The sequence below is a fragment of the Haliotis cracherodii genome, unplaced genomic scaffold (genome assembly GCF_022045235.1).
Source record: "Haliotis cracherodii isolate W230 unplaced genomic scaffold, xgHalCrac1.p SCAF_1, whole genome shotgun sequence".
NCBI classification, from domain to species: domain Eukaryota; kingdom Metazoa; phylum Mollusca; class Gastropoda; order Lepetellida; family Haliotidae; genus Haliotis; species Haliotis cracherodii.
The window spans coordinates 18204328-18225910 of NW_027266264.1; the positions used below are offsets into that span (position 1 = coordinate 18204328).

A 21583-nucleotide genomic window follows, 5' to 3' on the forward strand; every position below is an offset into this window, starting at 1 on the left:
CTGACACATCATATTGGCATCAAACATGGTAGGAGCAACTGACACACCATATTGGCATCAAACATGGTAGGAGGGCAACTGACACACCATATTGGCATCAAACATGGTAGGAGCAACTGACACACCATATTGGCATCAAACATGGTAGGAGGGCAAATGACACACCATATTGGCATCAAACATGGTAGGAGGGCAACTGACACACCATATTGGCATCAAACATAGTAGGAGGGCAACTGACACACCATACTGGCATCAAACATGGTAGGAGCAACTGACACACCATATTGGCATCAAACATGATAGGAGGGTAACTGACACACCATATTGGCATCAAACATGGTAGGAGCAACTGACACACTATATTGGCATCAAACATGGTAGGTGCAACTGACACACCATATTGGCATCAAAAATGGTAGGAGGGCAACTGACACACCATATTGGCATCAAACATGGTAGAAGGGCAACTGACACACCATATTGGCATCAAACATGGTAGGAGGGCAACTGACACACCATATTGGCATCAAACATGGTAGGAGGGCAACTGACACACCATATTGGCATCAAACATGATAGGAGGGTAACTGACACACCATATTGGCATCAAACAAGGTAGGAGGGTAACTGACACACCATATTGGCATCAAACATGATAGGAGGGTAACTGACACACCATATTGGCATCAAACAAGGTAGGAGGGTAACAGACACACCATATTGGCATCAAACATGGTAGGAGCGTAACTGCCACACCATATTGGCATCAAAAATGGTAGTTTGGCAAATGACACACCATATTGGCATCAAAAATGGTAGTTTGGCAAATGACACACCATATTGGCATCAAACATGGTAAGAGGGCAACTGACACACTATATTGGCTTCAAACATGGTAGGAGGGTAACTGACACACCATATTGGCATCAAACATGGTAGGAGCAACTGACACACTATATTGGCATCAAACATGGTAGGAGGGCAACTGACACACCATATTGGCATCAAACATGGTAGGAGGGCAACTGACACACTATATTGGCATCAATCATGGTAGGAGGGTAACTGACACACCATATTGGCATCAAACATGGTAGGAGCAACTGACACACTATATTGGCATCAAAAATGGTAGGTGCAACTGACACACCATATTGGCATCAAACATGGTAGGAGGGCAACTGACACACTATATTGGCATCAAACATGGTAGGAGGGTAACTGACACACTATATTGGCATCAAACATGGTAGGAGCAACTGACACACTATATTGGCATCAAAAATGGTAGGTGCAACTGACACACCATATTGGCATCAAACATGGTAGGAGGGCAACTGACACTATATTGGCATCAAACATGGTAGGAGCAACTGACACACCATATTGGCATCAAACATGATAGGAGGGTAACTGACACACCATATTGGCATCAAACATGGTAGGAGGGCAACTGACACACCATATTGGCATCAAACATGGTAGGAGGGCAACTGACACACCATATTGGCATCAAAAATGGTAGTTTGGCAAATGACACACCATATTGGCATCAAACATGGTAAGAGGGCAACTGACACACCATATTGGCATCAAACATGGTAGGAGGGTAACTGACACACCATATTGGCATCAAACATGGTAGGAGGGCAACTGACACACCATATTGGCATCAAACATGGTGGCATCTATCAGACCAATTGCCTGTTACTCCATGGCTACATATCTCAGACAAACTGGTTTTCTTATCTTTCTTTGCCTGTCTGGCAAAACAGTTCCAACTTATTTCAGATAATTATTGATCGACTTTGTGACAAAGCTGTAATGGTTCATGAACTGAGATAATATTTGAATCCTTTTAACTGAAACTTACGTATATGACTCTAGCATTTCAACAATGTCATTTCTTTTGAATTTTTTGGCCCAATCAAGAGCTGTCCATTCATTTGACGCTCTGACGTTGATGTTGGCACCCAGACTGAGGAGTTGCTCCACTGTCACAGACAAGCCCCGCCCAGCTGCTATCATCAGGGGAGTGGCACTCGTCTCACTGTGCTTGTAGTCAACTACAAGGGAGGAATAACCATGTATCAACATCGAATGTATCAATATTTCACAACCATCCAGAATGAATAATTATCAAAGAAAAAGAGACTGTTGCAGTGACAAAACAACCAAGATCTAACTATCCCCATGATCACAGTGTATCTGTTTTGTTTGTTTGTTTAACACTGCACTCAGCAATATTCGAGATATATGACGGCAGTCTGTAAATAATCAAGTCTGGACAAGACAATCAAGTGTTTAACATCATGAGCATCGATCCACAGAATTGGGATGGATGACATGCATCAACCAAGTCAGTGAGCCTGACCATCCGATCCCGTTAGTCGCCTTTTACCACAAGCATAGTCGCCTTCTACGGCAAGCATGGGTTGCTGAAGACCTATTCTACCCTGGATCTTCACGAGCCCACACTGTATCTGACAGTGTATATTAATGTGGTGAGGTGAAATGGGGTTTAACGTTGTGTCCAAGATTATTGCACTTATACAGCAATGTGCATGCACGTGTGTGTGTGTGTATGGCTGCTTGTACTAGTCCGGACTGATGCCGATTTATAGTGCTAGCCCACTGAGATACCAGGCCGCAGTTTAACATGAACACCCCACTCAGAGACAGTATACTGACTCCAAGCCGACCAATCATTGTATAAGCCCCTTAATGACCCGTGCCAGACAGGGTAACAACAAGTACCATCTTTTAACGTCTTTTGGTATCAAGCGGCCGGGGAACGGTATATGAATGTTAGTCACTTGCACCAAACAATTCTCCAAGTGGTCAAGGTGTCCATCAGAGGTAATGTCACTTGCTATTCTTTATATTTCAGCCTAATATCATCATTTTTCCTGGAATAGGCTTTTTATATCTTATATAGGTAAAGACGTGACTGACTCACCACTGACATTCTCGGCCATGATCAGATGGAAGATTTGAGAGAAGACCTCTTCCTCCCCCGAGAGCCACACCTCACTCAGCAGCTTGTCCATCTCCTTCACCACCCACGGCTCAAGGTCCTCCCGCTCCTCCCCCAGCTGGCAACAGTAGGATACACTCTATAGCAACCACCCTCTCCTTCCCCAGCTGGCAATGGTAGGATACACTCTATAGCAACCACCCTCTCCTTCCCCAGCTGGCAATGGTAGGATACACTCTATAACAACCACCCTCTCCTCCCCCAGCTGGCAACAGTAGGATACACTCTATAGCAACCACCCTCTCCTCCCCCAACTGGCAATGGTAGGATACACTCTATAGTAACCACCCTCTCCTCCCCCAGCTGGCAATGGTAGGATGCACTCTATAGCAACCACCCTCTCCTCCCCAGCTGGCAACAGTAGGATACTCTCTATAGCAACCACCCACTCCTTCCCCAGCTGGAAACAGTAGGATACTCTATAGCAACCACCCTCTCCTCCCCCAACTGGCAATGGTAGGATACACTCTATAGCAACCACCCTCTCCTCCCCCAGCTGGCAATGGTAGGATGCACTCTATAGCAACCACCCTCTCCTCCCCCAGCTGGCAATGGTAGGATACACTCTATAGCAACCATCCTCTCCTCCCCCAGCTGGCAACAGTAATATACACTCTATAGCAACCACCCTCTCCTCCCCCAGCTGGCAATGGTAGGATACACTCTATAACAACCACCCTCTCCTCCCCCAGCTGGCAACAGTAGGATACACTCTATAGCAACCACCCTCTCCTCCCCCAGCTGGCAATGGTAGGATACACTCTATAGCAACCATCCTCTCCTCCCCCAGCTGGCAATGGTAGGATACACTCTATAGCAACCACCCTCTCCTCCCCCAGCTGGCAACAGTAATATACACTCTATAGCAACCACCCTCTCCTCCCCCAGCTGGCAATGGTAGGATACACTCTATAGCAACCACCCTCTCCTCCCCCAGCTGGCAACAGTAATATACACTCTATAGCAACCACCCTCTCCTCCCCCAGCTGGCAACAGTAATATACACTCTATAGCAACCATCCTCTCCTCCCCCAGCTGGCAACAGTTGGATACACTCTATAGCAACCACCCTCTCCTCCCCCAGCTGGCAATGGTAGGATACACTCTATAGCAACCACCCTCTCCTCCCCCAGCTGGCAACAGTAGGATACACTCTATAGCAACCACCCTCTCCTTCCCCACCTGGCAACAGTAGGATACACTCTATAGCAACCACCCTCTCCTCCCCCAGCTGGCAACAGTAGGATACTCTCTATAGCAACCACCCACTCCTCCCCAGCTGGCAACAGTAGGATACTCTATAGCAACTTCTCTCTCCTCCCCCAGCTGTCATCGTGTATTTTGTAAAGAGTAGAATTATAAGTAAGTGAGTATGGTTTCATGCCTATTAAGCAATATTCCAATAAAATCAAACATAGCATACAAAACAAATGAGCTTCACATAGTTTACACATGTAAAATTAGGTTTTCAACGTAACTAACAAACACATTAACTGCTTTTAACCACACTGTTTATTCACCTCTTTGCCCTCAGCCTGCCTGTTGTCGAGGATCCTGTCAGAGGTGTAGTCCTCTTCCATGCTGGCCCGGTGCCCCTCAGTGGACACCCCCTGTGTGCACCACTCATCCAGGTGCTCCTGCTGACTCTTCACTGTGTGCACAGAGCATATAGGTGAGGTGAGGTGAAAGTGGGTTGAACGTCACGTCCAAGATTATTGCCCTTATATATAGCGATCTGCATGCACATGTGTGTGTGGCTGCTTGTACTAGTCCAGACTAATGCCGATTAATTGTCCTAGCTCACTGAGATACCATGCCGCAGTTTAACATGAATACCCCACTCAGACACAGTATACGGACTCCGAGCCGACTTGTCCTTGTTTTAGTCCCTTAATGCCGAGCGCCAGACAGGGTAACAACAAGTACCATCTTTTAATGTCTTTTGGTATGACACGGCCGGGGATCGAACCCCGAACCTTCCGCTCTCCGGGCGGACGCTCTACCACTAGACCACTGAGGCGGTTGCACAGAGCATGTAATGATATTTATATAACTGTTCAACATTGTGTCAGACAACCTCTTTTTTCAACACATACTTCAATGCTTCGAGACATACTGCCTATCAAGGAAGTTAGAAAATCATGAGTCATACTGTCCCAATATCTCACCACCTCGGCATATATTTTTGAGATTTATTTCATTGATAGTGTACTCCATAAATCCCCAAATATTTTCAGTTGGGTTCAGGTTCGGACAGAAGCTAGGCCATTTCAGGAGAGTAGCATATTTCTCGTTAAACCATTCCTGAGAACGCTTAGCTCCATGTTTTGGATCACTGTCTTTCTGGAATACCCACCTGTAGAATATCAGTGTCATGGTACCTTGAAATACACATAATGGTGTGGCACTCAACACAGACACCCCACCCCACCCCACTCCACCCCACCCCATCCCACACATGAAACTTAGAACTGTACTTTTGACGCTGGTATATTGGATTCTACACATAATAATACAGACAGACAGAGAAAGTGGCAAACAATCTTTGACCACCTTTGTATGCATGAGGGACATCATGTTTCTATTTGTAGGACCTCACCTTTACTCAGCTCCTTCCTGTACTTTTCCATCTTCTTGTTTGTGTAGCCAGTCCTGAAAGCAGCAATGTCACAGTGCGGTTTAGCTATGAAGATAATAACATCCATCCAACACCACAACAAAAAACTGACAGTACTTTGTACCTGGATCATTAGAGGCAATTTGACCTACGTTAAACATGTTAAAGGTAAAATTACTCGTTTACACCTGTTTGATTCAATGCCATCATTTCAGATGTTTTAAAACATTAAAACATTTAATAAGTTTTCAGAGTATTCGATATCTGGAAAATTCATTTGGATCTGACGACATAATAATAATGTTTAACATGTTTAACGACATTGTAAACTACAAACGTCATCAGCCATTTCCTGAAGCTCTCTCTGTGAACTCTCACAGTGGAAAGACATCCATATCACCAAGCTGAATAACACATGTTTTAAACTTGAGATTGAGAAAAAAAAAGATATTGATAAAGTATTGATAATCAATCAAGTTTTTCAACCAATCAGATTGCCACACGCACTCCCATTAGTTTTACAATATTCAGGGAGTGCTGGCAAACCATCATGTTTTCCTTGTGGTCCCAATATGCATGGCAACATAACAGCATTTGTATACAGGCCTTACTGCTTACCATTTGAGAATATCTTCTAAAAAGTGTTCTTCTACAGGAAACAGAGTGCCTGGGACTGGAAAGAAAAACTGAAATGTGTAAAGACATAAACAGCAATGTTCACACATTCTGTTTTAAAGAGACTATAAAACATGCCCTGCTCCATGTAACCTGTAAAATGAAGAGTTTTCTTTTTATCTCTAATAAATTCTCACAAATGTATCAGCCTTGATGGCCATAAATACCTATGAACCTGAGAAGGTTAATCCCAAAATCCCAAGGAAAGATTGACAACATAACCATCTTCTACGTCAAAAGGCAGATTTGAATGAACTTAACCATCATGTCAATGAGTGAGTGAGTGAGTGAGTGAGTGAGTGAGTGAGTGAGTGTGTTTTTTATGCCGCTTTGAGCAATATTCCAGCAATATCACGGTGGGGGACACCAGAAATGGGCTTCACACATTGTACCCATGTCTGGAATCAGAACCAGTTCTTCGGTGTGACAACCGGTGCTTTAACCACTAGGCTAATTGACCGCCCTCATGTCAATGACCTCTGCCATTCTATTTCAGGTGAAAGCACTGACCAAAAGCTACAGGGCAGGTGCTGAAGTACTTGATGAACAGTTCGGTGTTGAGGGCAGCACTCATGAGAATGAGGCGTAGGTTCTTGTACTTGTGAAGCAGGTCCTTCACGACTGCCAGCAGGAAGTCGCTGATCCGATCCCGCTCATGTACCTCATCCTGCAGTACAAATTATCAATGAATCGTCATTCCTTGGTATTTGGTATCTTTAATGGAATATTCGACAGAGACGGAATCTCTACACATACAGGCTACTGTCCAATCTAAGTCTAGGGCAGGACAATGGACTCGTGAACTGATGTGAAAGTAAAACATTATCTGTGTATGATTAGGGTATCATAACAACTACAGTTAGATTAATCTTAAACAATACAATTTGAGTGAGATTTGTAAACTTTATAGTAAATGGTATATTGATATACTTATCCTATCTCACACTATGCATTTCATCTGATAACGTAAGCAGTAGATGCATCAAGCAGTTATGTAGGAGCAGCGAAAAATCATACGTTTGCAATCCTTGCAAGTAGGGTGTAACGGCTCCATGAGTGAGTGAGTATGGTTTTACGCCGCTTTTAGCAATATTCCAGCAATATCACGGCGGGGGACACCAGAAATGGGCTTCACACACTGTACCTATGTCGGGAATCGAACGCTTTAACCACTAGGCTACCCGACCCCCCCGAAATGTGGTATGAAGACAGAACAGCATAGTACAATGTCACCCTGGGACAATACACAAATCTGGTGATTTTTTAACTTCTTGATACAAGTATCAATCATAGTCGCACACTAAGTAAAAAATATTGATTCTTACCTTAATGTTTCCTTTAATAACTTTTACACCAAACACTAATTACTAGTGAAAATTAGAGGTGAAAATTAGAGGTGAAAATGTAAATATTTTCATTCATTGCGCCATAATTGTGTGCCAGGTATTTGGCCATCTTGTCTATGAAAAAGATGGCCTAAGCACCACAGATAACAGCACATGCAAGTATCGTGATGCGTATCGGATCATGGACAAGGTGTGATACAAATCAGATCGCCCAGTTGGTGTATCGTACAAGTTCTATAACTCAGAAATACATATCTCCCTGTCGTTGTAAGATTTGAGGGTAACCCATCTGTCCCATGTCATAAAATCTGGTGTAAACAGTGCAGTGAGGAAGACAGAGTCAAGCCTTTCTCTGTCAGAGTATGATGGATGCAGACTTACGACAATGATATGTGTGAGAGTGCCCAGGGCATTATCACCTCCCATCAGCGTCCTCAGCAACACTCCATTGGTGCAGAATGTCAGCAAAGTCTTTGGAGACACTCTGACAAAGTAGAATTTGTAACATGACATCAACTACGTCAAACTTCAGAAGCTGGGCAACCTAGAGACTTCGTAGCCACACAGTTGAAATTATTACACACACTGTTATGACTTGACTGTTCAAACGGGTGAGTATGGTTTTACGCCGTGTTTAGCAATATTCCAGCAATATCACGGTGGGGGACACCAGCAATGGGCTTCACACATTGTACCCATGTCGGGAATCGAAACCCGGGTCTTCGGCGTGACAAGTGAACACTTTAACCACTAGGCTACCCGACCGCCCCCTGTTCAAACGACTGTATCCATAATTACTGTAATTATGTGACAAAGCTCTTTGAAAGTCATTAAATTATCAAGGCTCTTTGCATCACTCACTTGCTCTCCAATCGTATCTGGTAGCCCACTGTCTGACCAATCCTCTCTCCTCTCTCCTGTGCGACACGTTCAGCGATACTGAGAGCTGCAATCCTACGCGGCTGAGTGCAGAATATTCTGCATGGCTTGTTGTTCTTGTAACAATCATCTAAAATCATCTGAGGCACCTGTCAAAAGAATTGTATTTCTCAGTTTAAATCATATTGTTTGGAAGCAGTGTACAAATAAATCTATGTGTAAGTTTTGATAATAAAAGCATAATGCAATTAGTGAATAATGAAAGGAAATTGATCAGTCCTCATACAGACAGCTTCAAGATTAGTTGTTGATCTTGGAAACATCCATCACCAAAAGCAAAGACCTGAATCAATGATATTCAGGAAGTTTCAGTATATCATCCTGACGATAGTGATGTTGTGATAATCAATTATAATGGATTATTAATTAGTTATGTTATAGTATGCTGATGAAATTTTCAATCATAACTGTCCAAAATTGAATTGAATGAGGAAAATTTACTTAAAAACAAAATAACATGCTATAAACAGATATTACATACCAAAGTACCTGCTATTTATCATGATTAATAATTTTCAAAATGTTATTGATAAATCACTTGTCTTCTGGTTGCTTGTCACTGAAAATTGCTGAAGAGTGCGTATGTGTATCTATGTTTAAATTTAATGAATGGTTGAACATTTGAAATGCATAATATATGACAATTGATCATTTGGTAATCATTAACAACCAAATCCCCCACTAGTACCTGGGGGATGCCATTGTTCAATCGTCCAGTTGTCATCTTATTGAATTCCCTAATCATTAGCAACTGAATCCCCCACTAGTACATGTATATAGTAGAGAATGCAAAGTACAAGTAAATCCGCTGGCATACCTGAGTAGTTTTGCCCGACCCTGTCTCTCCTGCCACCAGCATGACTTGGTTGTGATTTGTGGCGTAAATGATATCTTCTCTAAGCTGTTGAATCGGTAAGCCTTCCCTGAACGTGTCAAGGTCAGTTTCATTTCGGGAGGGGGGAACCTGGGGGATGCCATTGTTCAACCGTCCAGTTGTCATCTTATTGAATTCCCTGGTAACTGTCATGACAGAATATTTCAGACGTAAAAAGAGGTATGTATCTTCAAATCATGTTGCCATTTTGTCAATGGTTTCCTGTTACCGAATTCGACGTAATAAGCACCCAGGGCGCTCTCAAAAATAGAAGTAGGGGACTCTTATTAAAATATTATTTTGGTGAAAAAAAAACAGAGTTGAAAGATCGTAAATTTTATGGTTTATGCTGACAGCCTGAAATGTTAATATACGACAGATATATTTTTCCAGAATTTAATTGCCCATAATTAAGGGTGCATATAACACATGAGTATTATACATGAATAAATAAGTCTTGTGTACATTGATCAATCGGAATGGGTGCTAACTGGGATTGTTCACTAGCCAATATATTAGCAAATATCACCATGGGCGCTTATAAGAGCGGGGTGTTTATTACGTCAAATACGGTATTATGAGTAACCATGTGATGTTTAACAATTGAATCTGGTACAGTGTGTCCCCAAAACCATTAAGAATACAAGCCTAAACATGGCTCTTAGCATAAGTTTTAGAAGAATTTAGTTTTATAATCTGGATTATTATTAGCTGAGCTAACTGGACTGAACAGAATGTTACTGGAATCGGACTTCGGACAAGTGGCTAAAGTTGCAGACTGCCATTTCAATTCAAACAATTCAGAAAGTTAAGGGTTGTGGGCTCCTTGTAATACCACTGTCTGATACACAAGCATGTCTTCCCAAGACAGACAGTCGTTTTGACAGACAGCCTACCGGTTGGTTGCAAACTCCTTGTGGTGTCTATGTTAGGAGCTTTGTACTTCCTTGGGCTGTTACCATGTCTGTGTGAGACTTAATACCTATTGGAGTTTGACACACTGGTAATATAAAGGGACAAACGATACACTTGGGTTAAGATTGGAATACCTTCCCCGAGAGGTGACTTTTGTGTCTTTGGCTGAAGGTCCTGGCGCTCCTTGTTAGAGAGGGGGAACCTCTGTAGCAGACTGACTGCTTGTTGTCTGGAGTTGCGGGACAGTTGGAAGCCAGAAGCATAGCTCACAGCTTGATTAGAATCCTTCTTGTATATTGTGAGGAAGCGATTGGCGGCTTTCCTGGAAAGACACATGTTAGAATCTTCAGACTCACTAATGAGCCACTCTCTTAAATAATCACTGAGTAGGTTACAAATGTTATATTTGGGATAACACTTTCTTAGCAAAGTACAGATTCTCATACTTTTGGGGGTTGAGTCCTGGACCACTTTCTAAATGGTATTGTGTGCTCACCGAATCAGAATGTTATCAGAATGAGCTTGAAAACATAAAAACAAAATTACATTGATCATGCTATTTAACATGTGAATAAGATATAAAGTTACTTTTCATTATTACGAACATTACAACCCGATTGTGGTCTGTGTCAAAACAATCTGTGCCCCCTTCCACAAAGCCATCTTACCCGTAAGGTGATCGTAACTCCCATACCTTAACACTGGCTTACAATAGTCGTAGCGCTAAGATCGCTTCGTGGAACCGTGCCCTGATGTACTTGTGCTTCTAAATCGTTTTAAGTAGCTTATATTCCTCACACAGAGGCTGCCTTATGCAAGGCTCAGACCAGTTTTACACTGTATTAATGGGGCACATTGAACCAGAGTCTTGAGAAGTAAAAGCAAATGCACTCCTGCAACACCCGAACAATGATGGAAGCACTGAACAGTAAGCTTACCCTCGACTCTTGGATTTCATGCCCAGATCATCACACAGTCGGTGGATGTATGCCCTCTCTGTTGCACTCAGGGATGAGGGGAACTCCAGCTCTAACACGAATGAAGACATAGCTACATGATATACTACCATGACATATTCTGACTGGTCCATCAGAGGTATCAAATCTATGTTAGACCATGATCTTGCTGACAACCATATTACAATGAAAATTTTTTTTTCAGAAGCACTTGTCTTATTTCACACATTTGGCAATTTCAAATAGTGATCTTACTTCTTAAATGTTGTTAAATAAGGTGTTGCAGTTCACACACTGTTTACAGCAAGTGTGCCAATAGATTACCAGGCTTTTGCGAGGAAAATTTATAGGTATCAAATGCATGGTCCAAACCTCTAAATTGAAAACTAGGTTATCGCCTAATTCAACATGTTGTAAAGGCATTAATGTGCTAACATTATTAGTAACATTACATTATCTAGGATATATATAATGTTCATTGATATGTTCTTGTCTACAGATGCATAGACACGATAGAAGCAGTTGTGATGTACACAGTATATTGTAAATTACAGAGACATATTAATGTAGTGACCAATATCAGTGGGAAAATTCATGATTGAATGACAGATTGAAATTGAATTCTTTTCAACCTTTTTGATTTTCACTGAGCTTAAATCTTTCAACTGTCAAGTGAATGCCAATTCTGACTTCCTCGCCAATACATATTGGCTGGTTTGGACGAGGTCCCCGGGTTGACAGGCCCTGCACACTCTGCACACTACCAACGCTGCTGGGCCGGGGTGAAGCTGTGTCCAGTCTCTGAAATGACCCCCTGGAAATAATAACAAGAGTCATCAGAAGATGACAAATCCCCCCAGGCCCCACAAAGTCGAAAGAACAAATCAACTGACTGTTACTTTAAGTCCAATTTGATGAGAGAATTTTTAAACTGTCTGTCCATTTACGAGAGCAGTTATTGAGTTACCTATCTAAACAATACCATGGAATTGAGATTTGGAACTTTTTATGTATATGTCAGGTACACACCAGTATGAACAGAGTCAAAATCAAACTTATTGCCATGAAAACAGAAAAAATGTAAACTCTAAAAATCCCTGAATAGCAAAAGGCACCAGTTGAGAACCTGGTCTTTGTGTGTACACAGTTTCAAGAAAGAGTACCTATTAGTTTCAGAGATATGGTATGGACATGATGGACAAACACAACATTATGAACAGCGTCAAAGTCAAACTTGTTGCCATGGAAATGGAAAAATATAAATTCTAAACACCCCTAATAGCAAAAGGCAACATTTGACAAACTGGTCTTTGTGTGTGCAAAGTGTCATGAAAGAATATCAATTAGTGTTAGAGATATGGTAGGGAAAAACACACCACTATGAACAGTCAAAGTCAAACTTGTTGCCATGGAAACAGGATAAAATTATTTTTTTAAAGATTCCTAAATAGCAAAGGCACCACTTAAGCCTTTGATTAATAAATGTACCAAGTTTGGATGAAAAATGTTGAATAGTTTTTTAGTTCTGCTCCGGAAACATCACCTACCTCCGTTTCAGCCAAGTCTAACTTGTTTCCATAGAAACATGAAAAAATCAAATGTTGAAATATTCCTAAATAACAAAAGCCACCACTTCAGGATCTATTTGATATATCTACCAAGGTTTGTTGAAAGATATTGAATGGTTTTTGAGTTGTGCTCTGGGAACAAAATCCAAAGTCCAAATTATTGCCTTGGAAATCAAAAAAAATAAAATGCCAAAATATGCAAATAGCCAAAGGCACCACTTCATGATCTGTCTGATATATCTACCAGGTTTTTAAATAAAATATTTAACGGTTTTTGAGTTACGATCCAGAAACATGAAGGAAAGACAGACAGAAGAAGCATCAACGATCATGACTATATCCACCTGCATTATTTGCAATAAAAATGGAATAAAACATCAATTCCTGAGAGAGAAAAAAATCATAACGTTCGTTGAAAGTATTTAAAAGTCGAATTGAAAGTGACGGAATCACATGCTCCTTAATTATGTTAATCAGATTCCAAAACTAATGGGGACATGGCCTGAAACTACAGGCACGATGGTGCAGCAGTGCTTGACCAATCTTTTCATTGACTGAGATCCGGAGCATCTAATGACTCAGGAGATGGTCAATCAAGAGCAAACCTTGAAGTGTTACTATTTCTGTTAATCCTACAAAAGTAACATGTATATATTGTTGAGACAGTGTGATATAAACTTTGATCTTGACATTGTGAATAATATACAGGGTAAATTTAACAATAGGGTTCACTCTAGGAATTTTATGACTGGGCCCTTTACGTGAAAATTTTAAATATTCCAGAGGTACACCCACACTTGCCCATACAGCACAATGTTAAAATGCTCCATTGTATTTGAAAATGTGGGCTTTATTTCAAGTGTAGGGGCTAAAAGCACAAGACCCCACCCTAGAATTATCCCTGGTGTTATAAACCATATTTTTCTGAGTGGGAAGCCAAAGTCACCTTGAATGTTATTCCTAATAAGGCACAAATTTGAAGAAATAGTAATCAAATGCATGAGCAGACAGAAAAAGCCCTGTATTGCTATTAAAAAATCCAAGTCAGAAGCAGGCCGAGAGGGATCTGACCTGATCATTGAAATTGAGCAGTGTGTCAAACATTAAGATCCAACATTACCCAAGTGGCAGATTTTTTGTTTGGCAGATACCTGTCATTTTTTATCGTCTGTTTTACGCTAATTCCATTTATAAATTTAATTTTGGTCAAGCTTTAGTTATTAAGTAAACCCTAAAGTAAAAAAATCTGCACAGTTGCCATGTTGAGTTTACTTTCCCTTTCAGTTTTATAAACTGATCATATGACCAATGGTGAATGCATGATTTGACAGTTAGTTTAAATGGCATTATTATACAGTTACATGTTTAGATATATTAATCGGTGAAAGTAACCATATTACCAAAATAAAAGGTCAAAAATCATTCTCTGATTTTCAAAAGTGGTATGAAAATGAGACTTGAAGAGTTAAATGTAAAATTAGTGGGGTGAAAATGATATGTGGAACCCAAAACAAATGAATGCTGTCATATTTGTCGACATTCATATGATGACATCACATAATTGATGATAATCATAATTAATATTTGTGTTTTTGTTGCATAGTAGCCGTGATTTGTGGCTCACTACAATCAAACGACGTTTTTTAATATATTGTTTTGTCAATGAACATGAACATGATGAAGATGTTGCTCCACTTGCAGATGACTGCAAACAGTTCCCAAACATATACATATTCTGATGAATTCGTTGTAAATTGTCTCATTACCCGATAATTCTTTTGGCTCGTGGAACTTTTGTAAATGTCCCCAAAAGGACAAACATCATGAACTTTTGACAACAATCACTGTCAGCGTGACACAACTGACACTTGATTTGTCAAACAAAAACTTCAGCAGAATCGATCACCTATCCAACACAAGATCATATACTAACGTGTCAATTGCACCTAATCTGTCATAATGTTCAAATCGAACTGTACCTATTGTATGCATTATTGTATGAACCAGGCGCCTCCTGGTAGTGCCTGGAATTTCCATTTTGAGGACGACCCAGCCTGTCTCGCGCCGCCATATTTTTATTTCGTAGGTAGCTTTGTATGTTGAATATTAGCAAACGATCGATATATTACAGAACATCGCAATCGGAAGTAAACATACTCGTGCAAATACATATTTAGTCATAACATTTAGTTTTGTGAGAAAAGACAAAACATATCAAAGATACATCTTCAAATCATCATCTATATTCGAAACTACACTCGTAAGAAAATGCTAAACGAAACTGACTGGTACTCAGTCTTATATTCGATTGCGCTTTTCATGTTTTATTTCCATAAAATCGGAAGACTGTGACAAGTTGGGTTGATTTGAGGTCTGCTTCGAACTCCGCTTGATTGCTGCAGGGTTCTGTTTACAAATATTCAGCGGTCAATTAGCATATCGGACTTCGAGGAGTACATAAAGTGGCTATCGTTGTTTAGAATTTAGTTTGCTGTTTCCAGGTTGCAGGTTGCAGTGCAAGGTCTTGGTACTGATAATTATTGTTCAACAGATCAAGATGTATGGAAGACACCAGTCAGTTATGACTCATAGAAATAAGCTAATACAGTCCTTGTAAATTATCACTTGCAGAATTGTTTTAGCTGCTAGGCCCTATAATATCATTAAACACACTGTGCGTTTCATAATAACAAATGGCACCTTACCAATATATCACTGGATGTCAGCATCACTGCGTTTTCCTCGCAATAGCAGATTTCATATTGTTTATTTGAATCGTTTAGGGCCTAGGTTTTCAAACATACGCCAATATGATCACACTACTCAAAGTGCATAAACAACACAAATGCAGTGTAATTATAAAACTTCAACAGATTTCATAAAAAAAATAACTACATAAAATTCCCAAAACATAAGCTGGTTAGATTGATGCACAACAATAACAATAACTATGACAACTGAGCAACATGTAGATCTAGATCTACCATGTTAACATGATGGTCTACATTGAGAAATATACAACATGTTCATTTTGACGTTGCTTGCATTTGTATTTATATGTTTATAAATATGTTTAAATCATTGCATATTTATTTACATCTTTCAGGTACATCAGTCATGGTTTAAGCAATTGTTGATGTCATCTTTTGTACAAAAAGAAATCTGTTTGCTGTTTATACTTTGGACAGCTGTTTAATCCAGAATGGAGGAGAAAAAAGATAGTCAGGTCAGTATGGATCGGACATGTCATCAAAGATTTGCACCAAATTAAGTTGTTACAAAGTTTGTGGCATACATTTTGTTATGTTCCTTGCTAAGGTGGTTGGCCTTCACAGACACATTTATCTAGATTTACTGCACTTTCAAAATCTCCACTCAAACATTTGTGTTTATGTTGCCATTGTTGTAGAACATGCACTGATTCAGAGTGAGAGTCTCTTTAGAAGGCTAATGTAAGTTTTTGTGATGGTGCACTGTCATGACATTCCTTAGGCAGGGCATTAAATGGGTCACATTTCAAGTGTCCTCCATTCTATACATGCTAAAAGTTATTTCTACCCAGAGCTATAGATGAGCTTTTGGTTATTTGGGTATTTTACCCAGGGGTTTAATTTTGATTGGGTAACCACAAGTGTTAGAGGGTATTCACATTATTTTACCCACTTGTTTCTTGACATTTGGGTATTTCACTTAAAACCTGTTTCGTAACAATCCCTGTAAATAATTTAAAAATATGTGAATAGTAGCATGCACGTTAGCTTGCGGCTCCCTCTCCGGGAATCCATTTTCGTTTACAAAACCTAGCATTTTAAGAAAGGCGCTATTGTTTTAATTACCAATCAGCAACTAATTATGAATACAACATGTACATTGACAACGCACGATGTGCTTCTCAATTGCCATCTATCAGTATGTTTGTCACCGAAGCTTATCTGAATGTAACTGTTGGTAAGTGAATTTGGCAATCGGCTGATACAAAATCATTTTATCTATTGTAATATATGCAATCATGACGCAATAATTTTATTTCGATAGCATATTTATAGTTTTTGTTGTGTAATGGATATGCCAGGATTGGATTTGTCTGCATATTTCAGTTTGTTTAATGCATATTTTACGCAAATATGCAGCTTATCTCAAGCTCTGCTACCGACACTTCTCTCTATGTATTAGCCAAAAATGTTTAATAGTTAACACAGCGAAACTGTAGGTGTATGGCTTATACACATCAAAAATATTTGTAAAACTATTATATGTAGTCCTCACTCCTCAATGTCAGTAGTAATTTTGTATGCATGGTTTTGTTTCAGAAACACACTCTAGCTGAGCTTCTCCCCCCACCTGAAACATCTGCTCCTACTACCACCACCATTAGTAAGGCAGATGTTATCGCACAAAACCCCTTTGAAGACCAGCTCCCAGTCTCAGCAAGACAGTCACCTAGCATGTCAAATATGACCAACAATATGCCTAATAACATGCAGGGCAATATGCCTAATAACATGTCAGGCAATATGCCTAATAACATGCAGGGTAATATGCCTAATAACATGCAGGGTAATATGCCCAATAACATGCAGGGAAATATGCCCAATAACATGCCAGGTAATATGCCCAATAACATGCAGGGAAACATGCCAGGTAATATGCAGGGTAATATGCCTAATAACATGCAGGGCAACATGCCTAATAACATGCAGGGTAATATGCCCAATAACATGCAGGGTAATATGCCTAATAACATGCAGGGCGGTATGCCTAATAACATGCAGGGTGGTATGCCCAATAACATGCAGGGCAACATGGGTAATATGAACAATATGAACAAACAAGGACATGGAACAGGAATGCCTCCACAAGGGCCAGGCTCAGGCAAGATGTATCCACCCAATCAACCAATGGTATTCAATCCCTCCAATCCCAACGCACCACCGATTTACCCATGTGGTATATGTCACAAGGAGGTTCATGACAATGACCAGGCAATACTGTGTGAGAGTGGATGTAACTTTTGGTTTCACAGGATCTGCACCGGACTCACTGATCCAGCATTTACCATGTTGAAGGCTGAAGTGTATGCAGAATGGGTCTGTGACAAATGCTTGTCTACAAAGAATATACCTCTTGTTAAGTTAAAACCATAAAGATCTGAAAACTGTTTTCATTTACTCAACTGTTTAAGGTGGGCTCATCTCTATGGCATAGTGATAAGTGGTTTGTGTGAATTTGGAAGCTGTCTGTGAAGATGATGTTATCCAGCTGGTCCAAGGAGTAAACTTGATTACCAGTTAATGTCACAATCCTGGGCCACCATACATCAGTGTTGTATCAGTATACCATGTATACATCAATGAGGTTTTCATCTCCCACCTACCTTGTTTAAAATTCAATCAACCAGTTTGAACTTGGAAACCATGTTCAACCATTTATCACCATGCTTATCAATCTGTATGGTAGTGATGGTGCATTTTGGGGTGACATGGTCTGTTTTCAAGTAAAATGAGAACCCACCATCTTTGGGATGACTGTTTTTTGTTAGGATATCAAATAGCCTTGTCACAGTGTTACATTTCTTGCTGTTTCTAACTTAAAGAGGTGAGTCCACCACAATTCATTATCCATACCAGTCATTTTCATGTCATACAGATGCATTTTAATGAATTTATCGTGCACTAAATCATCCTTTACACCAAAATATGTTCAAAATGATGAGATTCACAGAGATTGAGTTATGTAAAATGTCTGTTTTGGCCTGTTATTTCAGGCTTTCTTCAGTGTTAATGACAAATCTTTGAATAGGCATGAACATGTTTGATACATAATGATCCTGCTTTATGGCTGTTGGGACCTTTCGTTGTGCGTAGGTGTGAAACTTTTCAGAGAATGTTCATCAGCTGATGAAGAATTACGCACATACTTGAAACTTGATTCCTAATTTCAAATCATTTTTTCTCCTGTGAGCAGTACATTATATGTTTTGAACACCTAAGTATTATCATGAACTCCAGGGGCTGTTCATTATGTAGACTGTTGATCATACTCAATCCCCTTAAATTAAATGGCAAGTCACTTACATATGTCTTTTTCATCTGATTTGTATTTTAGTAATTTGGTAGAAGTGTAGTTTGTTCATGTTTGTTGTGTGTTGTTGTGAACCAGACATGAGAATTTCTGTTCATATGCAAATACATGTGTGTAGATTTGGTATGTGACTAACACAGCACACTTTATTCATAAGTTGTCTTCAATTGCTTCTCTCATGGTTGTGTTAACATTCTAACATACAGAATATTGTATTAATGTTTTTGTAGAAGAATATAAAGACATTAATTCTGAAATTGTTGAATGTTTTAACTTCCTCAACAGAATCCCCTGGATCTGTTTCAGAATGACATAAATTATCACCAGCGATGAACCTTCAGAGCGTTTTTATTGGGTGTCAAGCCCAGTTCATTCCTCAGAATGTTCTCAATTCTCTCTGTGAGAGTCGCCTATTATATTGGCTATCTGACGAGTGGTAAGTGGTTGGTCATCCATGTTCAGAGGCGGTCGGGTGGTTAAAGCGTTCGCTTATCATGCTGAAGACCCGGGTTCGATTCCCAACATGGGTACAATGTGTGAAGCCCATTTCTGGTGTCCCCCGCCGTGATATTGCTGGAATATTGTTAAAAGCGGATGCATGGATGGCTGTTGGAGTTGTCCCTTACAGTTGGAGATACGTGATGACAGCACAGTAGCCCAGTTTGTCCATTTTTAGCAACAGAGAATACCTCGTCACATTGCTGCTTGCAGAACTATGCTGCCTGGTTATGCATTTGGTTCACATGTAAGCATGGAAAGTCTTGTATTGTATGTATGTACAGAGTTGTTGTGTTCTGTACAGAGCCTTTCAGCCATCCCTCGACCATAAACACACTGACTTCAAAAACGGCTGATGACTATGCACCATTGTGAGATGAACTGCACCCTCCAAAATCAGCACATTACAAAACGGTGCCAGAACGAGTTATGGATGAAAGATAAATATGATATTAAGAAAGGTAGAGGACGTCCATGTATGACAACAGATTTGACAAATGCTCAAATGTGTGTTAAGTTGATAATTTGTGTACCAAAACAATGATGGATTTAACAAATAATCCATTTCATAATTTCATGTCCTATAGGGAAAATATAAACGGTGGTTCATCAAAGGCACCAAGGTTGCATTCGGGAAAATGCACATTACACATGAGTCTACATTTAATAGATGAACATATTACAATTCAACAAGCATTCATTGCTTTTTTGGTGGCATGTTACTGATCACCCGTCCAATGGTCAATGGGGCATCCTCTCATATTCTATGTAGAGTATAAGGCCAAGTTTATCTAGCGCTGATGAGGCCGTTGGCGGCAGTGTGGACATCTTCCAACCCTGTGACACTAGTACTCAGTTGGCACAGCTCGTGGCTCGCTGCTGGCCATGTTATGCAAGTTCGCAGTGACAGTCCGCAGTGACATCGGTTTTCATGTGTGTCTTCATCATGGAAGACAAATCGTCGACCAGTGTCTGGTGCAAAGAGTAGCGAGATAGACGGAAGTATGTTGTCATGGTAGTACTGTACGTCCTGTGACCCTCCCATGGACGATGTGTAATGGCGTGATGTTATAACGCATGTGATAACCACATGCTGTGTCGGAGAGAGTGTGTACTACATGAAGTACAGTTTTAATTTCTGGTTAAAATTTAAAATACCTGACAGCAAGTCCAGAAAGAGAAATGGTCAAAGCGTCATAAAATCCCCATATTCATCGGACACCTGTTGTCTCCACCAATGCATTTCGTCTATATTGTAATATTCCATATTTCTGTATTTGTTCTTTAGATTCAACACTTTTTATTAGACTTCTAAATTAGCGAAACATAGTCCCAAAAGAGCTTGATCAGAAACTACCAGTTGTGTATTACCAACAAGCTCAAACAAGATATTTTGGGTAGAAAGTCAACAATATAGTTTTACTGAATAAAGAGTGCAATATGAAACTGTCACGAATAAAGACATTTTAGCGTTAAGTTACCCAACACAGTCATGAGTTTGAATCCCATGTTCATCCCGACTAATGGTCTATCATCGAGGTTACTACTCGGGCTATATACATATATAATACGTGCAGATTTTCTGATCGGTATGGAATTCATAACATCAACCTTAATTTCCTACACTCCCATTATTCATTAATACAATCTGCATATCAATCGTGACTGCAACGCTCGCCAGATATCCAAAGGCGCCACAACTAGCTCGTCATGAGTTCGAATCCCAGGTTCATCCCGACTAATGGTCTATCATCGAGGTTACTACTCGGGCTATATACATATATAATACGTGCAGATTTTCTGATCGGTATGGAATTCATAACATCAACCTTAATTTCCTACACTCCCATTATTCATTAATACAATCTACATATCAATCGTGACTGCAACGCTCGCCAGATATCCAAAGGCGCCGCAACTAGCTCGTCATGAGTTCGAATCCCAGGTTCATCCCGACTAACGGTCTATCATCGAGGTTACTACCCGGGCTATATACATATATAATACGTGCAGATTTTCCGATCTGTATGGAATTCGTGACATCACCGTTAATTTCTTACGCTCCCTTTATTCA

At 40.2% G+C, this 21583-nt stretch overlaps 2 protein-coding genes across 2 annotated transcripts in view; one reads left to right on the plus strand and one right to left on the minus strand.

Annotated features, from left to right (window-relative positions):
* LOC139473883 (3'-5' RNA helicase YTHDC2-like) overlaps positions 1-15001 on the minus strand; it is a 41233-nt gene extending 26232 nt beyond the window's left edge. Inside the window, exons 1-13 of the mRNA XM_071256674.1 lie at positions 14910-15001; positions 11995-12176; positions 11345-11435; positions 10541-10728; positions 9435-9637; positions 8540-8706; positions 8060-8162; positions 6843-6999; positions 6276-6330; positions 5640-5692; positions 4561-4691; positions 2963-3098; positions 1877-2069 (exon numbers count right to left, since the gene is read on the minus strand). Coding sequence (XP_071112775.1) covers positions 1877-2069; positions 2963-3098; positions 4561-4691; positions 5640-5692; positions 6276-6330; positions 6843-6999; positions 8060-8162; positions 8540-8706; positions 9435-9637; positions 10541-10728; positions 11345-11435; positions 11995-12176; positions 14910-15001 — 1751 coding nt within the window. The remainder of the gene's footprint in view (positions 1-1876; positions 2070-2962; positions 3099-4560; positions 4692-5639; positions 5693-6275; positions 6331-6842; positions 7000-8059; positions 8163-8539; positions 8707-9434; positions 9638-10540; positions 10729-11344; positions 11436-11994; positions 12177-14909) is intronic.
* A 317-nt stretch (positions 15002-15318) lies between these two features.
* LOC139461216 (protein pygopus-like) lies at positions 15319-19192 on the plus strand. Its single transcript, XM_071242827.1, has 3 exons — positions 15319-15383; positions 16037-16156; positions 17241-19192. The coding sequence occupies exons 2-3, from the start codon at positions 16133-16135 to the stop codon at positions 18072-18074; spliced, it is 858 nt and encodes a 285-aa protein (XP_071098928.1). The 5' UTR covers positions 15319-15383; positions 16037-16132; the 3' UTR covers positions 18075-19192.
* Positions 19193-21583: the final 2391 nt, after the last annotated feature.